Raw genomic sequence first — 16,441 nt, 5'->3', positions numbered from 1 at the left:
CCCATCATTCCCTCTCATTATGCTCTTTGTCTCTGTGTCATCATGCTTTTTCATCTTTGTCAACGTGATAGGTGAAAAGTCATTTTAGCAAGTTTTGATTTGCATTTCTCTTCTTATAAGTGAAGTCTAGGCCAGACGCAGTGGCTCACGCCTGTAATCCCAGCACTTTGGGAGGCTGAGGTGGGTGGGTTACCTGAGGTCAGGAGTTCAAGACCAGCCTGGCCAACATGGTGAAACCTTGTCTCTACTAAAAATACAAAAATTAGCTGGGTGTGGTGTTAGGCACCTGTAGTCCCAGCTACTTGGGAGGCTGAGGCAGGAGAATCACTTGAACCCGGGAGGTGGAGGTTGCAGTGAGCCAAGATCGTGCCATTGCACTCCAGCCTGGGTGACAAGAGCGAAACTCTGTCTCAAAAAAAAAGTGAAGTCCAGCATCTTTTCAGACTTTCAAAAAGAAAAAATCCATTTGCACCTCCTTTTCTGTGATCTGTCTTCATAACTTTTGTTTGTGATCATGACTTCTGGAAAAAGAAAAAAAACCCTAAATATTCAAAAAGTCAGAATTAGTGAAAGTAATTTGTCCTCTGTGTGAGTAACAAAATACAACATTCTCTTTTAATATTTTATTTTCCTGGAAAACCTAATAATCTGGTCATGTAAAGATGTATTTTGTAGGTTTTATTAGTTTATTGAACATGAATGTGATCACTGAAAACATAGTCAACCTCTAGAACAGTACCTGACACTTAGTAGATGTTCTGTACATTTTTGTGAGGAGAATGTCCTATTATTGTACATCTATTCTGTGATGGCCCCTATGCGAGATGTCTTGCAAAGCTCACCTCTTAAATGAACAAATCTGTATATAGTAAACTACTCTCCTTGTTTTAAACACAGGGAAAATACAGTTTAGAGAGGCTAAGAAATGTGTCAAGGTCACACCAATCAGTAAATGGCTGAGCAGAGATTTATAAGAAAAGTTTCCTATTCGAAAATCTCCCCGTGTTCAATCTTTCAACTACAATTTTGCCTTTTGTCAGTTTAGACAATTCTTAACTCAGTCTCTTCACAATTGCATTCATTATAGCTGAGGAAATTAAGTCCCGTTAGATCATATTGATAGGAATTAACACTAATTGGTGAAGGGCAGAGCTGACTAATTTTGCACAGCTTTTGAAATGATAGTCATTGCTTTCATTGTGAGCATGTATTTATGCTTTTTAAATGTCACATTTACTTATTTAATACTAGTTTTTAAATAGCAGGTACACAGTTACTACCTCCTAAGTGGCATAACATCTTGATGAGTTTTATAAGAGCTGAGGTATCAGGGAGGGTGGCTGGACCCCTCTCTGGTTCCCCAGGGTGGCAGGGTTTCTATGGACTAGGCTGGGGGCTGGTTTGTTTTCTTTAATTTCACAGGTGCTAAATGTCACCTGAATGGATTCTCTTCAACTCTAGAATTTATAAGGATAAACGCATACTATATTGAGAAGAACTAAACCTATGAATTACATCCAATTCATTCTGATAAAATATGAATATAATGACAAACCACAACTTACATACAAATCTAAGATGGTTCTAGCATTGAGTTGAGCAGCTCTCTTCTAGAGTTTTCATGATTGTTTAGTCAAGAATGGCTTGACAGGTAGCTTAGTCTCTATCTAGAATCTCTTCTAGCATCACCTTGGTTCTCTTTCTCCAATCCGTAATGTCAACTTATGATGCATGTTGAACTGGTCACTTCTTTTAAAGTTGACCCAGCAGAGTCTTTCTGTAGTCCTCTGCATCTGTTCAGAGTTTAATTCTTGAAGAAGAAGCTTTTTTCCCTCAAGGGTTTAGAATCAGCATTTCTAATTCTCTCGATTTTTTTTGTATGTGTGCTGTTAGAGCTTGTATACAATGTATATTGTGTACATTTTTACACACATATAGTATACAAGGCTATTATACAAGTCTATGTGGGAGAATGTGTTCCTGATATAACTCCTCCAAAATGCCTGAGAAATACTTTCTGTTTTGCCTGCTCAGGGTGCTACAAAAGAATGGATAGGGAAATATAGGGAGAGAAAATTATAGCACCATCCTTGCTGCGCCCTGCCTGGAAGATGCTATTATTGCTCCAATATCTTTTTTTTTTCTCTTCCGTGATTGTGTCCTAGTCCATTCAGGCTGCTAAAACAAAAATACCAGAGACTGGGTGGCCTAAACAACGTTTATTTCTCACAGTTCTGGAGGCTGAGAAGTTGAAGATCAAGGCATTAGCAGATTCAGCGTGTGGTGAGGAACTTCTTCCTGGCTCATAACGGCCATTTTCTTGCTTGTCCTCACGTAGCTGAAAGGGAGAAGGAGCTCTCTGGGTCTCTTTGGTAAGGGCACTAATTCCATTCATAAGAACCCCATCCTTATGGCTTAATTATTTCCCAAAGGCCCTATTTCCTATTACCATCACACTGGGGGTTAGGATTTCAAAATATGAATTTGTTGGGGATAGGGCACACACACTGAGTCCATAGGAGATTGTTTCTCGTCAGTCACTGAAATATTCTCTCTGTGTAGTACCCACCTCCTGTGGCAGAGCTTAGTTAATTAAATAGAGGCTTGGGTGTTGTTTAACTATTTCATGCCTATTACATATAGCCTATTTAGGGCAGTGTGAAACCAGCATCCCAATTACATTTGTTTTCAAATCCTTGGTAGAACAAGACAAGAATAAATATTTCCCTAAAATAGCAAGCCTGATGAAATATATTTTTTAGGAATTACCATTAGGAATTCTCTCATTTAAAAAGTCCGAACCAACCTTTTAATGTACGCCTTCTATTTTAAGTTTTAAATTAGAGTTCCCATATGGACCTGTGTGTGCTTTTATCTGTCATGTGGCTTTTAAGTGATCACATTTGAATTGTCACTTAGTTCTGACTCTCAGAGGACCAGAGCAATAGCATGTCACCACAATAGGATCCAGTCTGATGACAAAGGATGCCTTCTGGGCAGTAACACAAGAACTCAAGTGGTGAAAGCTACACGGTGCTGGTCTTTAATGATGCACACACATCTTTGCAGCCGGCCTCATATTTCCATGGTTCTTTCTCCAGATGCAGAAACTTTTCTTATTTCATCTGTGTGGTGGGAATCCAAATTTATAGTCATTTAAGCTAAGGCCCTTTGATGGTAACTTTATCCTCCAATGATCTTGAAAAAATAATGCACACTTTCTTGTATTTTATTTTCTTTATGCCTGCAGGTGCAATATTTGTTGGTTGATTACTTTCTCCTGCATGGGTTACATGAAAAATCTTTACCTTGAAAGCCCATGTAATCACATTTTTTTTTTCATTATGGCCTCTACTTTGAAATTTAGTGTTGTTTTTTTTTTTTCCTTTTCTGTACCTATCCTCATTTTGTTGGAACAAGACAGAATAGGTTTATATGCCAAAATTCGGAACCTCATTTCTGAAGTACTCAATTTCTAATACCAAAACATAGCTATGTAGCCCTCAAGCAGATGAAAGGCACCAATGATAGAAATTTATTTATTTATTATTTATTTATTTATTGAGATGGAGTCTCACTCTGTGGTCCAGGCTGGAGTGCAGTGGTGCGATCTTGGCTCATTGCAGCCTCCGCCTCCTGAGTTCAAGTGACTCTCCTGCCTCAGCCTCCCGAATAGCTGGGATCACAGGTGCACGCCACCACACCCAGCTAATGTTTTGTATTTTTAGTAGAGATGGGGTTTCACCATATTGGCTAGGCTGGTCTCGAACTCCTGACCTCGGGTGATCCTCCCACCTCAGTCTCACAAAGTGCTGGGATTACAGGTGTGGGCCACCATGCCCAGCCCAATGATACACTTTCATTTAACTTTTGCTTTTGCTTCCTACCTTCAAATGACATTTGACCCTTTACAGAGATATTAACTTGTATTTAACATTTTTAACTTGTATTTAACAAAGATACAATTAGTTTCTCAAGAGCAATTCAAGGTATCTTATTGAGGAATAATGCCCACAATTTTAACAAAACTACCTATTCTGTAGATTGTTCTACTTCTCTTTTTAGCTTGTAGATATGTTATTGCTTGTAGCATTTTGTTCATTGGATTCTTTGCATTTTCTCAGCATGTACCAGTCTTTTCAAAAAAACTTACATTCTGTAATTTGGGTACTCTGTATATAGTTCTTACTAGAGCTTTGTTGTTGTTGTTGTTGTTGAGACAGAATCTCGCTCTGTCACTCAGGCTGGAGTGCAGTGGCACAATCATAGCTTACTGCAGCCTTGACTTCCAGGGCTCAAATGATCCTTGCATCTCAGCCTCAAGTAGCTGGGAACACAGGCACACACTATCACACCTAGCTAATTTTTAAATTTTTGTAGAAATGGGGTCTCACTCTGTTGCTGGGGCTGGTCTCGAACTCCTGGGCTCATGTGATCCTCTTGCCTCAGCTTCCCAAAGTGCTGGGATTACAGGCATGAGCCACTGTGTGCAGCCTTACTAGAGCATTTATTTTATGTTTTATATCCCTCCTGAGAGCTACAATTTCAATTACTCCTTATTATTTTCCCCTATTTTTTTATCTCTCCAGATTATTAATTGCCTTAGAATCTTGCCTTCTCCTTTATTATTTACATTTTTCCCTTGGTGAATTCTGATACTTTCTATAAGTTATTTGCCTCTTACAGCACTGATTCTGCATCTTCCTTATGTCCTGATAGTCTCTTGTCTTTTTCTGTCATCACAATTTGATCCCTGACTTGAACTCAGACAGTATCTAAAACTTCATGATTGGTTTAGGACTCATAGGTCAAAGTATCCTCTTTCTGCATTGTAAAGATTGGAGAATATGCCTTCAAAATCAATTTTTCTTATTCTAGTTGGTCCTGAAGGTTGTACTACAGTGTGGTGGTGTAAAGCAGGGGTCCCCAACCCCTGGGCCATGGGCCCATGCTGGTCTGTGGCCTCTTAGGAACTGGGCCACACAGCAGGTGGTTGGTAAGCAATTGAGCATTATCACTTGAGCTCCGCCTCCTGTCAGATCAGCAGCATTAGATTCTCATAAGAGTGCAAACCCTATCATGAACTGCACCTGAGAGGGCCCTAGGTTGCACACTCCTTATGAGAATCTAACTAATGCCTGATAATCCAAGGTGGAACAATTTCATCCTAAAACCATCTCCCTTCCCATCCACCACCCCTGGTCCGTGAAAATTGTCTTCCTCAAAAATCAGTCCCTGGTGCCAAAAAGGTTGGGGACCGGTGGTGTAGAGGAAGTAGAGTATGTGGATTAAGAACTCTCACTTTAGAACCAGACTTCCTGGGTTCAAATTCTTACTCTACCATATATTAGCTGTGTGACCTTAGGCAAGTCACTTAACACTTTTGTGCCTTTTATTCCCCATCTGTAAAACAGGGTAATAATGTTATGGGTTGAATTGTCCCCCGCAAAATTCATATGTCAAAGTCCTAATAGCTAATAACTCAGAATGTCACCTTGTTTGGAAATAGGATAGCTGCAGATACAGTTTATTAACATAAAATGTCATACTGGAGTAGAGTAGGTCCCTAATCTAGTGTGAGTGGTGTCCCTATAAAAAGGGAAAATTTGGACATAGGCACCTGCACACAGGGAGAACACTACATGAGGATGAAGATAGAGATCTACAAGGCAAGGAATGCCAAAGATTGTCAGCAAGGCCCGAGAAGGTAGGAGTGAGGTCTGGAACAGATTTTCCCTCACAGTGCTTAGAAGGAACCAGCCCCACTGACATCTTGGTGTTGGACTTCCAGCTGCCTAGAAGCAAGACACTGTCTCCAACCGTAAGACAAATGCCTGTTGTCTAAGCCACCCAGTCTGTAGTACTTTGTTACAGCAGCCTGAGCAAACAAATAATATCCACCAAATCAGGCTGCTCTGAGGATTCAATATGTCATTTTGGGTAATTGAGCAAACACTAATAAATACTCACTAATTTACTTATCAAAAAGTGCTAGGCATGTGCCACATGCATTCCTAAATGCCCAGCTCCTCGTTGGCTATATGTACAGTGTGTGTGATTTCAGAGATGCTTGCAGGCCCCACCCACCTGCAAAATGCGAATTCCGTCATTCTTCTTCCATAAGTCCTTGTCCCAAGTTAAAATAATAATAGTACTGATGGTATAGTCATAGTGATAACAACCATTGAATAACCATTTCCTACAAGAAAGGTGCTGTGTACTAGGTACCTAATATATATTATCTTCCCTACCTTCTCAGTGCCATGTTATTGGTGTCCACTGTTGAGGTTTACAGACCTCTGTGATCCTGGATCATCAGCTCCACAGGCTGTGTTTTATTCATCTCAAGCTGCGTCACTATCCCCGTTTCACCACCTCTGCCTTCTCATTCTCTGTCTGGATCTCTTAGCTACCCTCCCACCCAGGGGGCAGCAGTGTGGAGGAGAAGTCTCAGGCCTGACATTCCATCTGTTCTCCTTCCTGGGACCCAGAGGGGGCCAGGAGAAGGGGGTGGCGTCTCTAGCCCCCCAACACTGAGGAAGAATGGGGCTTTTCCCATTTCACCCCGCCCCCCCCCCCCCACTTTCTCTCTTGCCTCCAGGAATGGGCCACTTCTGCATGGGGCAGCGGGTCCCAATTCAGCTCACACTGAGAATGTAAGAACTACAAACAAAATTTCTATTAAATTTTGTGTCTCAACAGAAAAGAGAAAGGGACCAAGGAACTCCCTTCCCTGTGCGTGCTGGTAACCATGAGCCTGTGAGGCTCTACTCAGGTTTTTTTCCTTTGTTGTGTTTATCCATTTCTGCATAACAGATTACGATTACCCAAACACTCAGTGGCTTGAAGGTGACCATTTCATTTCTTACCATTTCTGTGGGTCAGGAATTTTGGAAGGGCTTGACTAGGCAGTTCTAGCCTAGCATCTTTCAGTGCAGTTGCAGTCAGATGGTGATAGGCGTTGGAACAGCTGTGGACTGGCCCGCCATCTGTTTTTCTTCCTGAAATCTTGAGCCTCGCCATCATGGTCACTCTATATGAGTTGGTTTGGGCTTCCTCACGGCATGGCTGCCTCAGGACAGCTGGACTGCTTATTTGATGGTTCAGGGCTCAGGCACAAGATAGGAACTGCAATACACTTTATGATTTAACCTTGAAAGTCACAAAATGTCACTTCCGTTGCATTTTATTGGTTATAAAAGAGTCAGAAACTCACCAAGTTTCAAGGGAAGGCCAGTTGAAGCCAACCTTCAATGAGGGAGTGGCAAGATTCTAGAAAAGCATGTTAGTCGAGAAACAAACATTGTGTGGCCTTCTTTGGAAAATATATTTTTGTATATCCCTAGACACTGTTTATTTGCACAAACTGTTTATGTAAATAAAGCTGCATGACACTGTCATCAGCCAACACATACTTAGTAAATATTGACTCTGTCCAGGTTGTATGCTAAGCTTTGCACTGTATGCAAAGTGTCTGCGTGACACTGTCATCAGCAAACACATACTTAGTAAACATTGACTCCGTCCAGGTTGTATGCTAAGCCTGAGACTTCAAAGGTGAAAAGTCCTTATCTTAGACCTTAAGGAGTTAGGATCTTGTTAGGGGACATAGATACATAAATAACAAGTTATAGTATCATTTAATCAGTGCTATAAATGAGGTACAGGGTACAGTGGTGAATGGAGGAATGAATACATTGAATAAGTATTTACTGAAATAAGTACCTCCCTTTCTCCATATGAGACACCCTGGGGTGACAAGCTCTGGGGATCCAGGGGGAATGAAAAAAGGACACTGCCCCTGAGCTCCTTGAACTCACCATCCAGGAAGGAACAAGGAACTCCAACAACTGCCATCAAGGTGGGACTGAACTCTCAAACTTGTATCATGTTACAAAATCAGGGCTATCAATGTGGAAATTTTGCTGTTAATATTTCAAAACATATAGTAATTGCTATATTTTAAAAGGACTTTAATGGCTTCCTTGAGAAAATGTAAATGAGCACTTTGTACATTACATTTTTAGACTTTCTTTTGCTGGCATAACAGCAAGAATTCAAGTGAGAGTTTATGAAATGAGTAGACAGAAGAGTATTCCTAGTGCGAAAAATTTACTGTTCCTTTATATTATAATATTGATACAGATTGAGTATCACTTATCTGAAATGCTTGGGACCAGAAGTGTTTGGGATTTTGCATTTTTTCAGATTTTGGAATACTTGCATTATACCAGTTGAGAATCCCAAATCCAAAAAATTCAAAAATGCTCCAATGAGCATTTCCTTCAAGTGTCATGTTGGCACTCAAAAAGTTTCAGGTTTGGGGGGATTTTAGATTTTAAATTTTCAGATTTCAGATACTCAACCTGTAAACACAACTTTTTCTTTCTCTCCTGTTAAACCAAATCATCTCAATACTAGAACATATATCTTATCATACTTGCCTTTTTCTGAATTTCATAATTAACACATATATGTTGAAGACCTCAAATGTTCAATCTGCAACCAATGTTAAATCCAACATGAACTTTCATTTGCTCACTTGACAAAGGGGTTTATAGTCCTGCTTGGAGAGAGAGATTCATACATCGTTGAAAACTTAACTGTTTTTCTTCCCGAAATCTTGATCCTTGCCATCATGGTCACTCTGTATGAGTTGATTTGGGCTTCCTCATGGTGGTACACAGAAGGGGGTATTCCATACATGGGTATACAGAAGTTCCTATGTCAAGAAGAAGTTATTCCACTTTAGAGAAAGCAACAGTCAGGTTGGTGTGATCGGAACAGACTGATTTATGTTAAATCTGTGTCCAACTGTTTTGCAGGTTCTTCATTCCTTTACTGACGCCATCTTTGATGAGTGGATGAAAAGATTTAATCCTCCTGCAGATGCCTGGCCTCAGGAGCTGGCCCCTATTGGTCACAATCGGATGTACAACATGGTTCCTTTCTTCCCTCCAGTGACTAATGAAGAACTCTTTTTAACCTCAGACCAACTTGGCTACAGCTATGCCATCGATCTGCCAGGTAACTAACACAACTTCCAAATGGGTGATTCATTCATCTTCTAAAGGAGCTAGGTTTCTTTCTTTCTTTCTTTCTTTCTTTCTTTCTTTCTTTCTTTCTTTCTTTCTTTCTTTCTTTCTTTCTTTCTTTCTTTATAATGTAAACCAAGACCTTTAGCCAAAGCTTTCAGGTCTAGTTAAGTTTATTGACCATTTTTCTAGCATATACGTATTTAGCAAAATGAGCCTTTAAACTACCAATTAAACATCAGAAAGGGACTAATGAGCTGACTCTTGTTTTAGAAAACTGAAAGTTTTAAATAGATCTTATTAAATGAACTATCTACTTCTACACCTGACTTGACAATTCTCTCTGAATTAATTGGATTAATAAAAAACCTCCCTATGGTTCTTTGAAATTTCTAACCAATGAAATAAAAATGAACTAGCCACACTGTACAGGGACTAGCTGGATTTAGAGATTATTCCTTGAGGGCAGGGCTGGGATTAGGGTGAGGAAAGTACAACATTTGCCTTGAGCACCAAATTCAAGAGGAGGCCAGAAAACTCAGTAATCAAGGTAAGTAATAATATAATACAAAATTTTGGAAAGTCAAAATTAATGCAAAAAATTAACCATGAATAATACATCATCAAAATTTTAAATAAAGGCAGACTTTTGTTTGTTTTGCACACCCACATCGTCTTATAACTGAATCAGTCATTTCCAATGTAGCCTATACCACCTGCGATGGATAGGTTCATGAAGGTTGACATTGATTGGTCTACCAACAGATTGGGCTACGTAGGACTCTATGTGTATGTTTCATTAGTTACTGTTTTTAAAGTCATGTTTTAAGATTGTAGATTTCTTATTAACTTTTCCCACTTGGTTCAACATATGGGAGGATATTTTGATAAGTATATACAGGGCACATGTTTTTCTTTTTGGCCCAGGCCCCAATATGGCTCCACACACCATTTAAAGAATGTTAGGAGCCTGGCAACATACTGAGACCTATCTCTGCTAAAATTCAAATAATATTAGCTGGGCATAGTGGTGCATGCCTGTAGTCTCAGCCACTCGGGGGGCTGAGGTGGAAGAATTGCTTGAGCCCAGGATGTAGAGGCTACAGTGAGCCCTGTTTGTGCCACTGCACTCCAGTCTGGGCAACAGAGTGAGACCCTGTTTCAAAAAAAACCCAAAAAAACAAAAACAAAACAATTTAAAAAATCTTAATCAAGAAGGTGAAAAATCACACAGCCTATTTACCCAAAGTCTCAGCCTAGAAAGCAAACAAGATGATTTCAGAGCTCAGTCTCTCTCTCTTTGACCTGAGTCTTTCAAGCCTGGTTGTAGTGGGACGCTTGGGCAGAGAATTACCTTGAATTAAGTTCAAATTTATGAAAGAGCCTAGGTACAGAGGGCCTTAGATGCCAGGCAGAAACCCCAATAAGATACCACCTCATACCCATTGGGATGACTGCTATCAAAAATAATTGAAAATAGTAAGTGTTGCTGAGGGTGTAGAGAAATTGGAATCCTTGTGCATTGCTGGTGGGAATGTAAAATGGTGCAGCCACTATGGAAAACAGTATGGGGATTCCTCAAAAAAATGGAACAAATAATTACCATATGACCCAGCAATTACACTTCTGGTATACCTAAAGGAACTGAAAGCAAGGTCCAGCAGAGATATTTGCACACCCATGTTCATAGCAGCATTACTTACAATAGCCAAAAGGTAGATGCAAACCAAGTGTCCGTTAGTGGATGAATGAATAAACAAAATGTGGTATATACATACAGTGGAATATTATTCAGTCTCAAAAAGGAAGGAGATTCTGATACATGCCACAACATGGATGAACTTTGAGGACACTAAGCTAAGTTTAATAAGCCAGACATAAGAACAAATATTGCATGACTACACTTAGACTATGAGATAGTCAAATTCATAGAGACCCCTGGTTACCAGGGGTTGGGAGGGGAGAATAGGGAGTTACTGTTTGGTGGGCACAATGTATCAGTTTTGCAAGATATAAAGGTTCTGAGAATGGATGGTGGTGATGGTCGCACAACAATGTGAATGTACTTAATGCCACTGCACTGCATGTTTAAAAATGGTCAAGGTGGTCAAATTTATGTTACATATATGTTACAACAATTTCTAAAACATAATTTTTAAAAAAACTAAGAGGATTTGGACAAATGCAAAAGGCAACCATTTTTTGGTCTTGAACAAAGAAATGGCAGAATAAAAATATATGTGTTTTAAGAAGATGAAGTTGGCAATAGGTGCTGCTGGGTTGAAGCAGGAGGAGACAGATCAAAACCCTCTTGGAGGAATCCCATCAGGACAGGTCAGGACCTCCCATGGGATTGCAGAAAAAGGACTAGAAAGAGAATCTTATATTTAGGTGAGTGTAAGGTATAGAACAAATTCAGAGGAGCTGAATTTAAGAACAGTTGGCCAAGGAGAATATAATTTTTAAAATAAATGACAAATAGGCATATGTATATTAAAAATGAAATTCGGCCAGGTGCGGTAGCTCACACCTGTAATCCCAGCACTTTGGGAGGCCGAGGCAGGTGGATCCCCTGCAGTCAGGAGTTTCAGACCAGCCTGGCTAACATGGCGAAACCCTGTCTCTACTAAAAATACAAAATTTATCTGCGCATGGTGATGGGTGCCTGTAATCCCAGCTACTTGGGAGGCTGAGGCAGGAGAATCGCTTGAACTCAGGAGGCAGAGGTTGCAGTGAGCCGAGATCATGCCACTGTACTCCAGCCTGGGCGACAGAGCGAGACTCTATCTAAAAAAAAAAAAAAAAAAACAACCAAAAAATGAAATCCACTAATTTTGTGGAAGAGTGCTTATAAAATATATGAGAGTAGAAGATTGGATTTATCATGTGGGAGATTTACATTTTGTTCACAACTATTTGAATGGGTATAAATATCATCTGCTTGGTTATTGAGTGTCTCCTGGTGTAATAGCCAGTCTGATCCCTCTCACAGGTTTATCATTCTATAAAAAAGGTAGAGACAATAGCAGAATTTCTCTTCCCAAGGGCTGTATATTTTGCAGCTCCCCACATGCCATTTTAGCATGCACTTTTACAAATGAGTTTCTAACTCAGAAAAGTAGTTACATTCTCCCTTAGAAGGTTTCTTCGGCATAAGCATTTATTGTAACAAATTTTTAAAATGCAATAAGCTGTATTTAAGTAATGGGATGCCAGTTCTGACTACCCCAAGAAAAACAATTGTGGATATGATAAATGGTGAGACAGGAGAAGATAAATTTTAGTCTAGCACAAGTAGTTTCGCTTTATCAACAAAAAGCACGTGAAAGGCAAGTGCGCTTGCTCTTTTTCTCTTCTGAAAGTATTCAGCTGATGAAAATCCTGATTGTAGACCCTTCTCTTCTGCTTTAGTTTCAGTTGAAGAAACTCCAGGTTGGCCCACAACCCTCTTAGTAGTCATGGGAACGCTGGTGGCTTTGGTTGGTCTTTTTGTGCTGTTGGCTTTTCTTCAATATAGAAGACTTCAAAAAGGATATACACCCCTAATGGAGACACATTTAAGCAGCAAGAGATACACAGAAGAAGCCTAGGGTGCTCATGCCTTACCTAAGAGAAGAGGCTGGCCAAGCCATAGTTCTGACGCTGACAATAAAGGAACTAATCCTCACTGTTCCTTCTTGAGTTGAAGATCTTTGACATAGGTTCTTCTATAGTGATGATGATCTCATTCAGAAGATGCTTAGCTGTAGTTTCCGCTTTGCTTGCTTGTTTAACAAACCCAAACTAAAGTGCTTGAGGCTACCTCTACCTTCAAATAAAGATAGACCTGACAATTTGTGATATCTAATAATAACCCCCCCATATTGATTAAGCCTCCTCCTTTTCTGAAAGCATTTAAAAAAAACAAAAAAAATCCCAAAACATTGATCCAGGGGAGTCATTTAAATTTGCAGGTCAGTGCAATGTGAGACCTGGCCAAGACCGTACATCAATCTTTCTTAGCCCCAGTGTCTTTATTGGTAATGCCATGGAGGTGGGAGGTGGTAGGTGCTAGATGAGTCTCCAAGATCCCTTTTAGCTATAAACATCTCTGCTTCTAGGCACCCTCCTGATTATCTTCCTTGGGCTTCTTTTTCTTCTTTTCTCTATCTTTTTCCTCTCCAGCTTAGAAGATGAGAATAAGCCTTGTTTTCTTTACAGGATGGAAAATGACTAAATGAAGGATCAATTCCGCTCTATTGTGTAAACTAGATTTTACGGATTTTACTTAAAATCTGCAGTTTTAAACAGTAGACCTATATTACAGGATTCAATAGCTGGATACACATTGATTCTATAGTGATAAATAGAGAATATAATAAAATTATAGAGTTTCCTGGTTAGTTGATATACTACTGTAAACCTATTAACAAATACAGAATTACTCTTTCCAAGGAAGGCTGACTGAAGGCTGGTGAGGCTATAAACCTGAACATGAGACAATTTGACTTGAGTCCCATTACTCTGAGGTCTCTTTGGCTGATCCTCAACCAATTTCTTTACTAGGTAGCCTCAGATGAAAAATTATTCCCACATAATGCACTGGGCTTATTTTTAAGCATTGATGTTAGATTGATTAATGTTGCCGTATACTCACAGTTACTTATGAATGCTGATCAATTAAGTCTTATCATTTGAAAGTAAACCATCTGTACAAAACATGACAATTCAGAATTAAGTGGCTGTATTCTGCTATGCAATCATCAGATCGTGAGGAATAAGAATGAGGCAATCTTTACTACGATGTTCAGACTTATCATGATGGACTTCAGAGATGTTAATGGCTCTTGAGATTTCCAGGCAAATTTCATCTGCTCATATCTGGTTTCTGTGCATCAGGAGTGAGACTGAAGTTCTAGGGCGTGGCTTGTCTGTCGAGGCCCCTCTCTACTGGAATGAATGTCTGTAAAGAATGAGTGTTAAGAGGACCCTGGAGCTGCCTTCAACATAAGGGGTCCTAGAGGGTGCAAGACTCACCAAGAACCAGTTTACCCCATGCAATAGGACTGCTAAAGCCAGAGAAATGGACAAAGCCCAGTTGGAACTGAATTTGAATCTCATAAAGTTACAGGTGCATCTGAGAGCAGGCTCAGTGGTGAAGATCAAGATAGCCCGGTAAAGCCCTGCTTGGGCTTTTTAGCCTCAGACACATGGATACCTCTCAGTTCCTGCCATTAACAATATTCATGGAAAATACAGCACTGTGTCTTTCACATACTCCACTCTGGAAGGTTTATGCTCTGAGCTCAGGATAGTTGGGGAACACATTTTTAAATCTTGGTTTTAAACAAAAAGAGAAATTTATTAAAATGGAGATATAATTGTGCATGGTACATATATTTCTGAAAAGTTATGTATAAATCAATTATGTTAAAAGCGCCAGGAGAAGTTACTTTTTATAAGTGAACTATTACGAATAATTTCATAAAGCAAATAACCACCTCTAGCTTATCTGTCAGGTATATCAGAATTCTCATATATCTTAGTCTCATAAGACTTGGTTAAAGCAGATCTATCTTAGGTAGGAAAAAATAGTAATCGATTATACTTAGCTGCTTTTATCTGTAGTGTGGGTGACTTTTTATAACTATTATGTTTTATAATGTCTTCCTGAGAGAATTTCCTAATTTTGTAGTTCATATAAGAGAAATACAATTTTCTAGCATTTTCTGACCCTACAATAAATCAATTATGAATGCATTTTAACAAATATTAAGGTAGGATAAACCAACAGAATAAAAAGTTGTTATTTACTTACATTGAATATCATGCAAATAAACTCAGAAAATGTCACCAAATACTGTGCGCTATATTTCTCAATGATAGGGGGAAGAATTCAACCTTGAAGAAAATGACCAGATCACTTTACTGCTTATATCTTCAGTATTAGAAAAACTGCATGTATGATTTTAATAGAAATGCTTTTTATAAAGCTAACATTCAGAAATGGGATAAAATGCAATAACATCTTTCCTTTGCGCATTAAATTCCCTTCTAATTCTAAAATTGACATTTGTATCTTGCTTAGGATTTAACATTGTTAATTATAATACTTTTAATGACTAGTTTTAATCTCATTATTAAGAAGTAGAAAACTTACTACAAAGGAAACTAAAAATAAATGTTGTTTTGCAGATTATTGTTTGTCTTTTGAGGATTATTGTTTTGTAAGTAGTGTGCATCAATTCCCATCTTTTGGGCACTCAGCATGTATACTGAAATATATATACATGTAAAATATATAATAACGACCTCAGTCTGAAAAATAATCTCTTAAACTGATACACTATTTTCTGGTGAGTTTCCAAACAATTGCTGTTTTCTGAATCTGTATTGAACAGGTAGGAAAAGGAGAGCCAGCCTTTCCTCAGGTGAAGTTACTTTTGATATCCCCACAGTTTAGTGACTAATCCTGGGGTGGAAGCAGGTGGCTACTTCAAGTGACCGACCAGGGAAGAGAGGTCCTGCAGCAGCTAACTTGGTGATCTCCCAGATAAGCCTTCGAGATGGGTCAATTTGTTGGAGACTCTAAGGTTGAAGCTCTTCCTATTTCTATAGTGCCTTACTTATCCTGAGTACTTTATAAATATTCTTTGAATGAATAAGTGAATGAATAAACTAATTTCAAAGTAGAATGTTTCATTCAGAGCTTCTGACATCTGTTTTAAGATGTACTGGATAAAACATAAGATCCATCCCTGCCATGAAGTTACCATACAACCTATCCTTCAGATTTTGAATTGCACATATGCTAGGTAGAATTATACTCTATGCAACCTAACACAAGGAGATACTCTTCAGGTGTATTTTCTTTCTAGATGTATCTTCTTCCTACTATTGGTAGGCCTTAATTCTACCATTTTTAGGGACTAGGATAGGAAGTTAAGATTTCTACCCATCTCTCCTCTAAGTCCTCACACATGCCATTTTAGGATCCTCCACTGTCTGATATCCTAAAAGCTTTGTTTCAGTGGAAGGAGTTAGTGGGCAAATTATTTAGTCAGGCAAACCAATGCCTCTCTCACACTGATGGACTCAAGCAGCAATTGCTTTAGAAACTCTCCAAAGATGACAATACTTTGACTTTAGCCGTAACAGCAGTTCAAGCTGAAAAAAACCCTTATGAATTTAATTCTGCTTTGGCAGGTCATTAAATGAAATCTTGAAAACCATACACAAGAGTATTGTGAACTAGAAGTTAAAGTTTTCTAAAACAAAACAAAGTTAAAAGGTTCCTATTCAATGCTTGCATGCTCTGTATAATTTTCTCCACAGCTGCATGTTTGATAGAAACCATTGACCCACTTATGTTATTTGCCCCATCAACTTTAGTCAGACTTCTTAAATCTAATATGACTGAATTTGGT

The 16,441-nt window shown here is 39.0% G+C and overlaps 1 protein-coding gene across 7 annotated transcripts in view; it reads left to right on the top strand.

Annotated features, from left to right (window-relative positions):
* The window catches only part of DCT (dopachrome tautomerase), a 140,646-nt gene that overhangs the window by 97,655 nt on the left and 26,550 nt on the right, over window positions 1-16,441 (top strand). For 6 of the 7 annotated variants that reach the window (XM_063697468.1, XM_063697466.1, XM_063697467.1 and 3 more), the window contains 2 exons: window positions 8,826-9,027; window positions 12,447-15,213. In XM_063697468.1, the coding sequence (XP_063553538.1) occupies window positions 8,826-9,027; window positions 12,447-12,625 (381 nt within the window). In that variant the 3' untranslated portion in view covers window positions 12,626-15,213. Of the gene's footprint in view, window positions 1-8,825; window positions 9,028-12,446; window positions 15,214-16,441 lie in introns of those variants that run through there. The other variant, XM_063697469.1, reaches the window with a different exon arrangement.

The sequence above is a fragment of the Gorilla gorilla genome, chromosome 14 (genome assembly GCF_029281585.2).
Source record: "Gorilla gorilla gorilla isolate KB3781 chromosome 14, NHGRI_mGorGor1-v2.1_pri, whole genome shotgun sequence".
Taxonomy (NCBI): domain Eukaryota; kingdom Metazoa; phylum Chordata; class Mammalia; order Primates; family Hominidae; genus Gorilla; species Gorilla gorilla.
The sequence above is the reverse complement of the archived record's forward strand: the minus strand, read 5'-3'. Positions and strand labels throughout refer to the sequence as shown.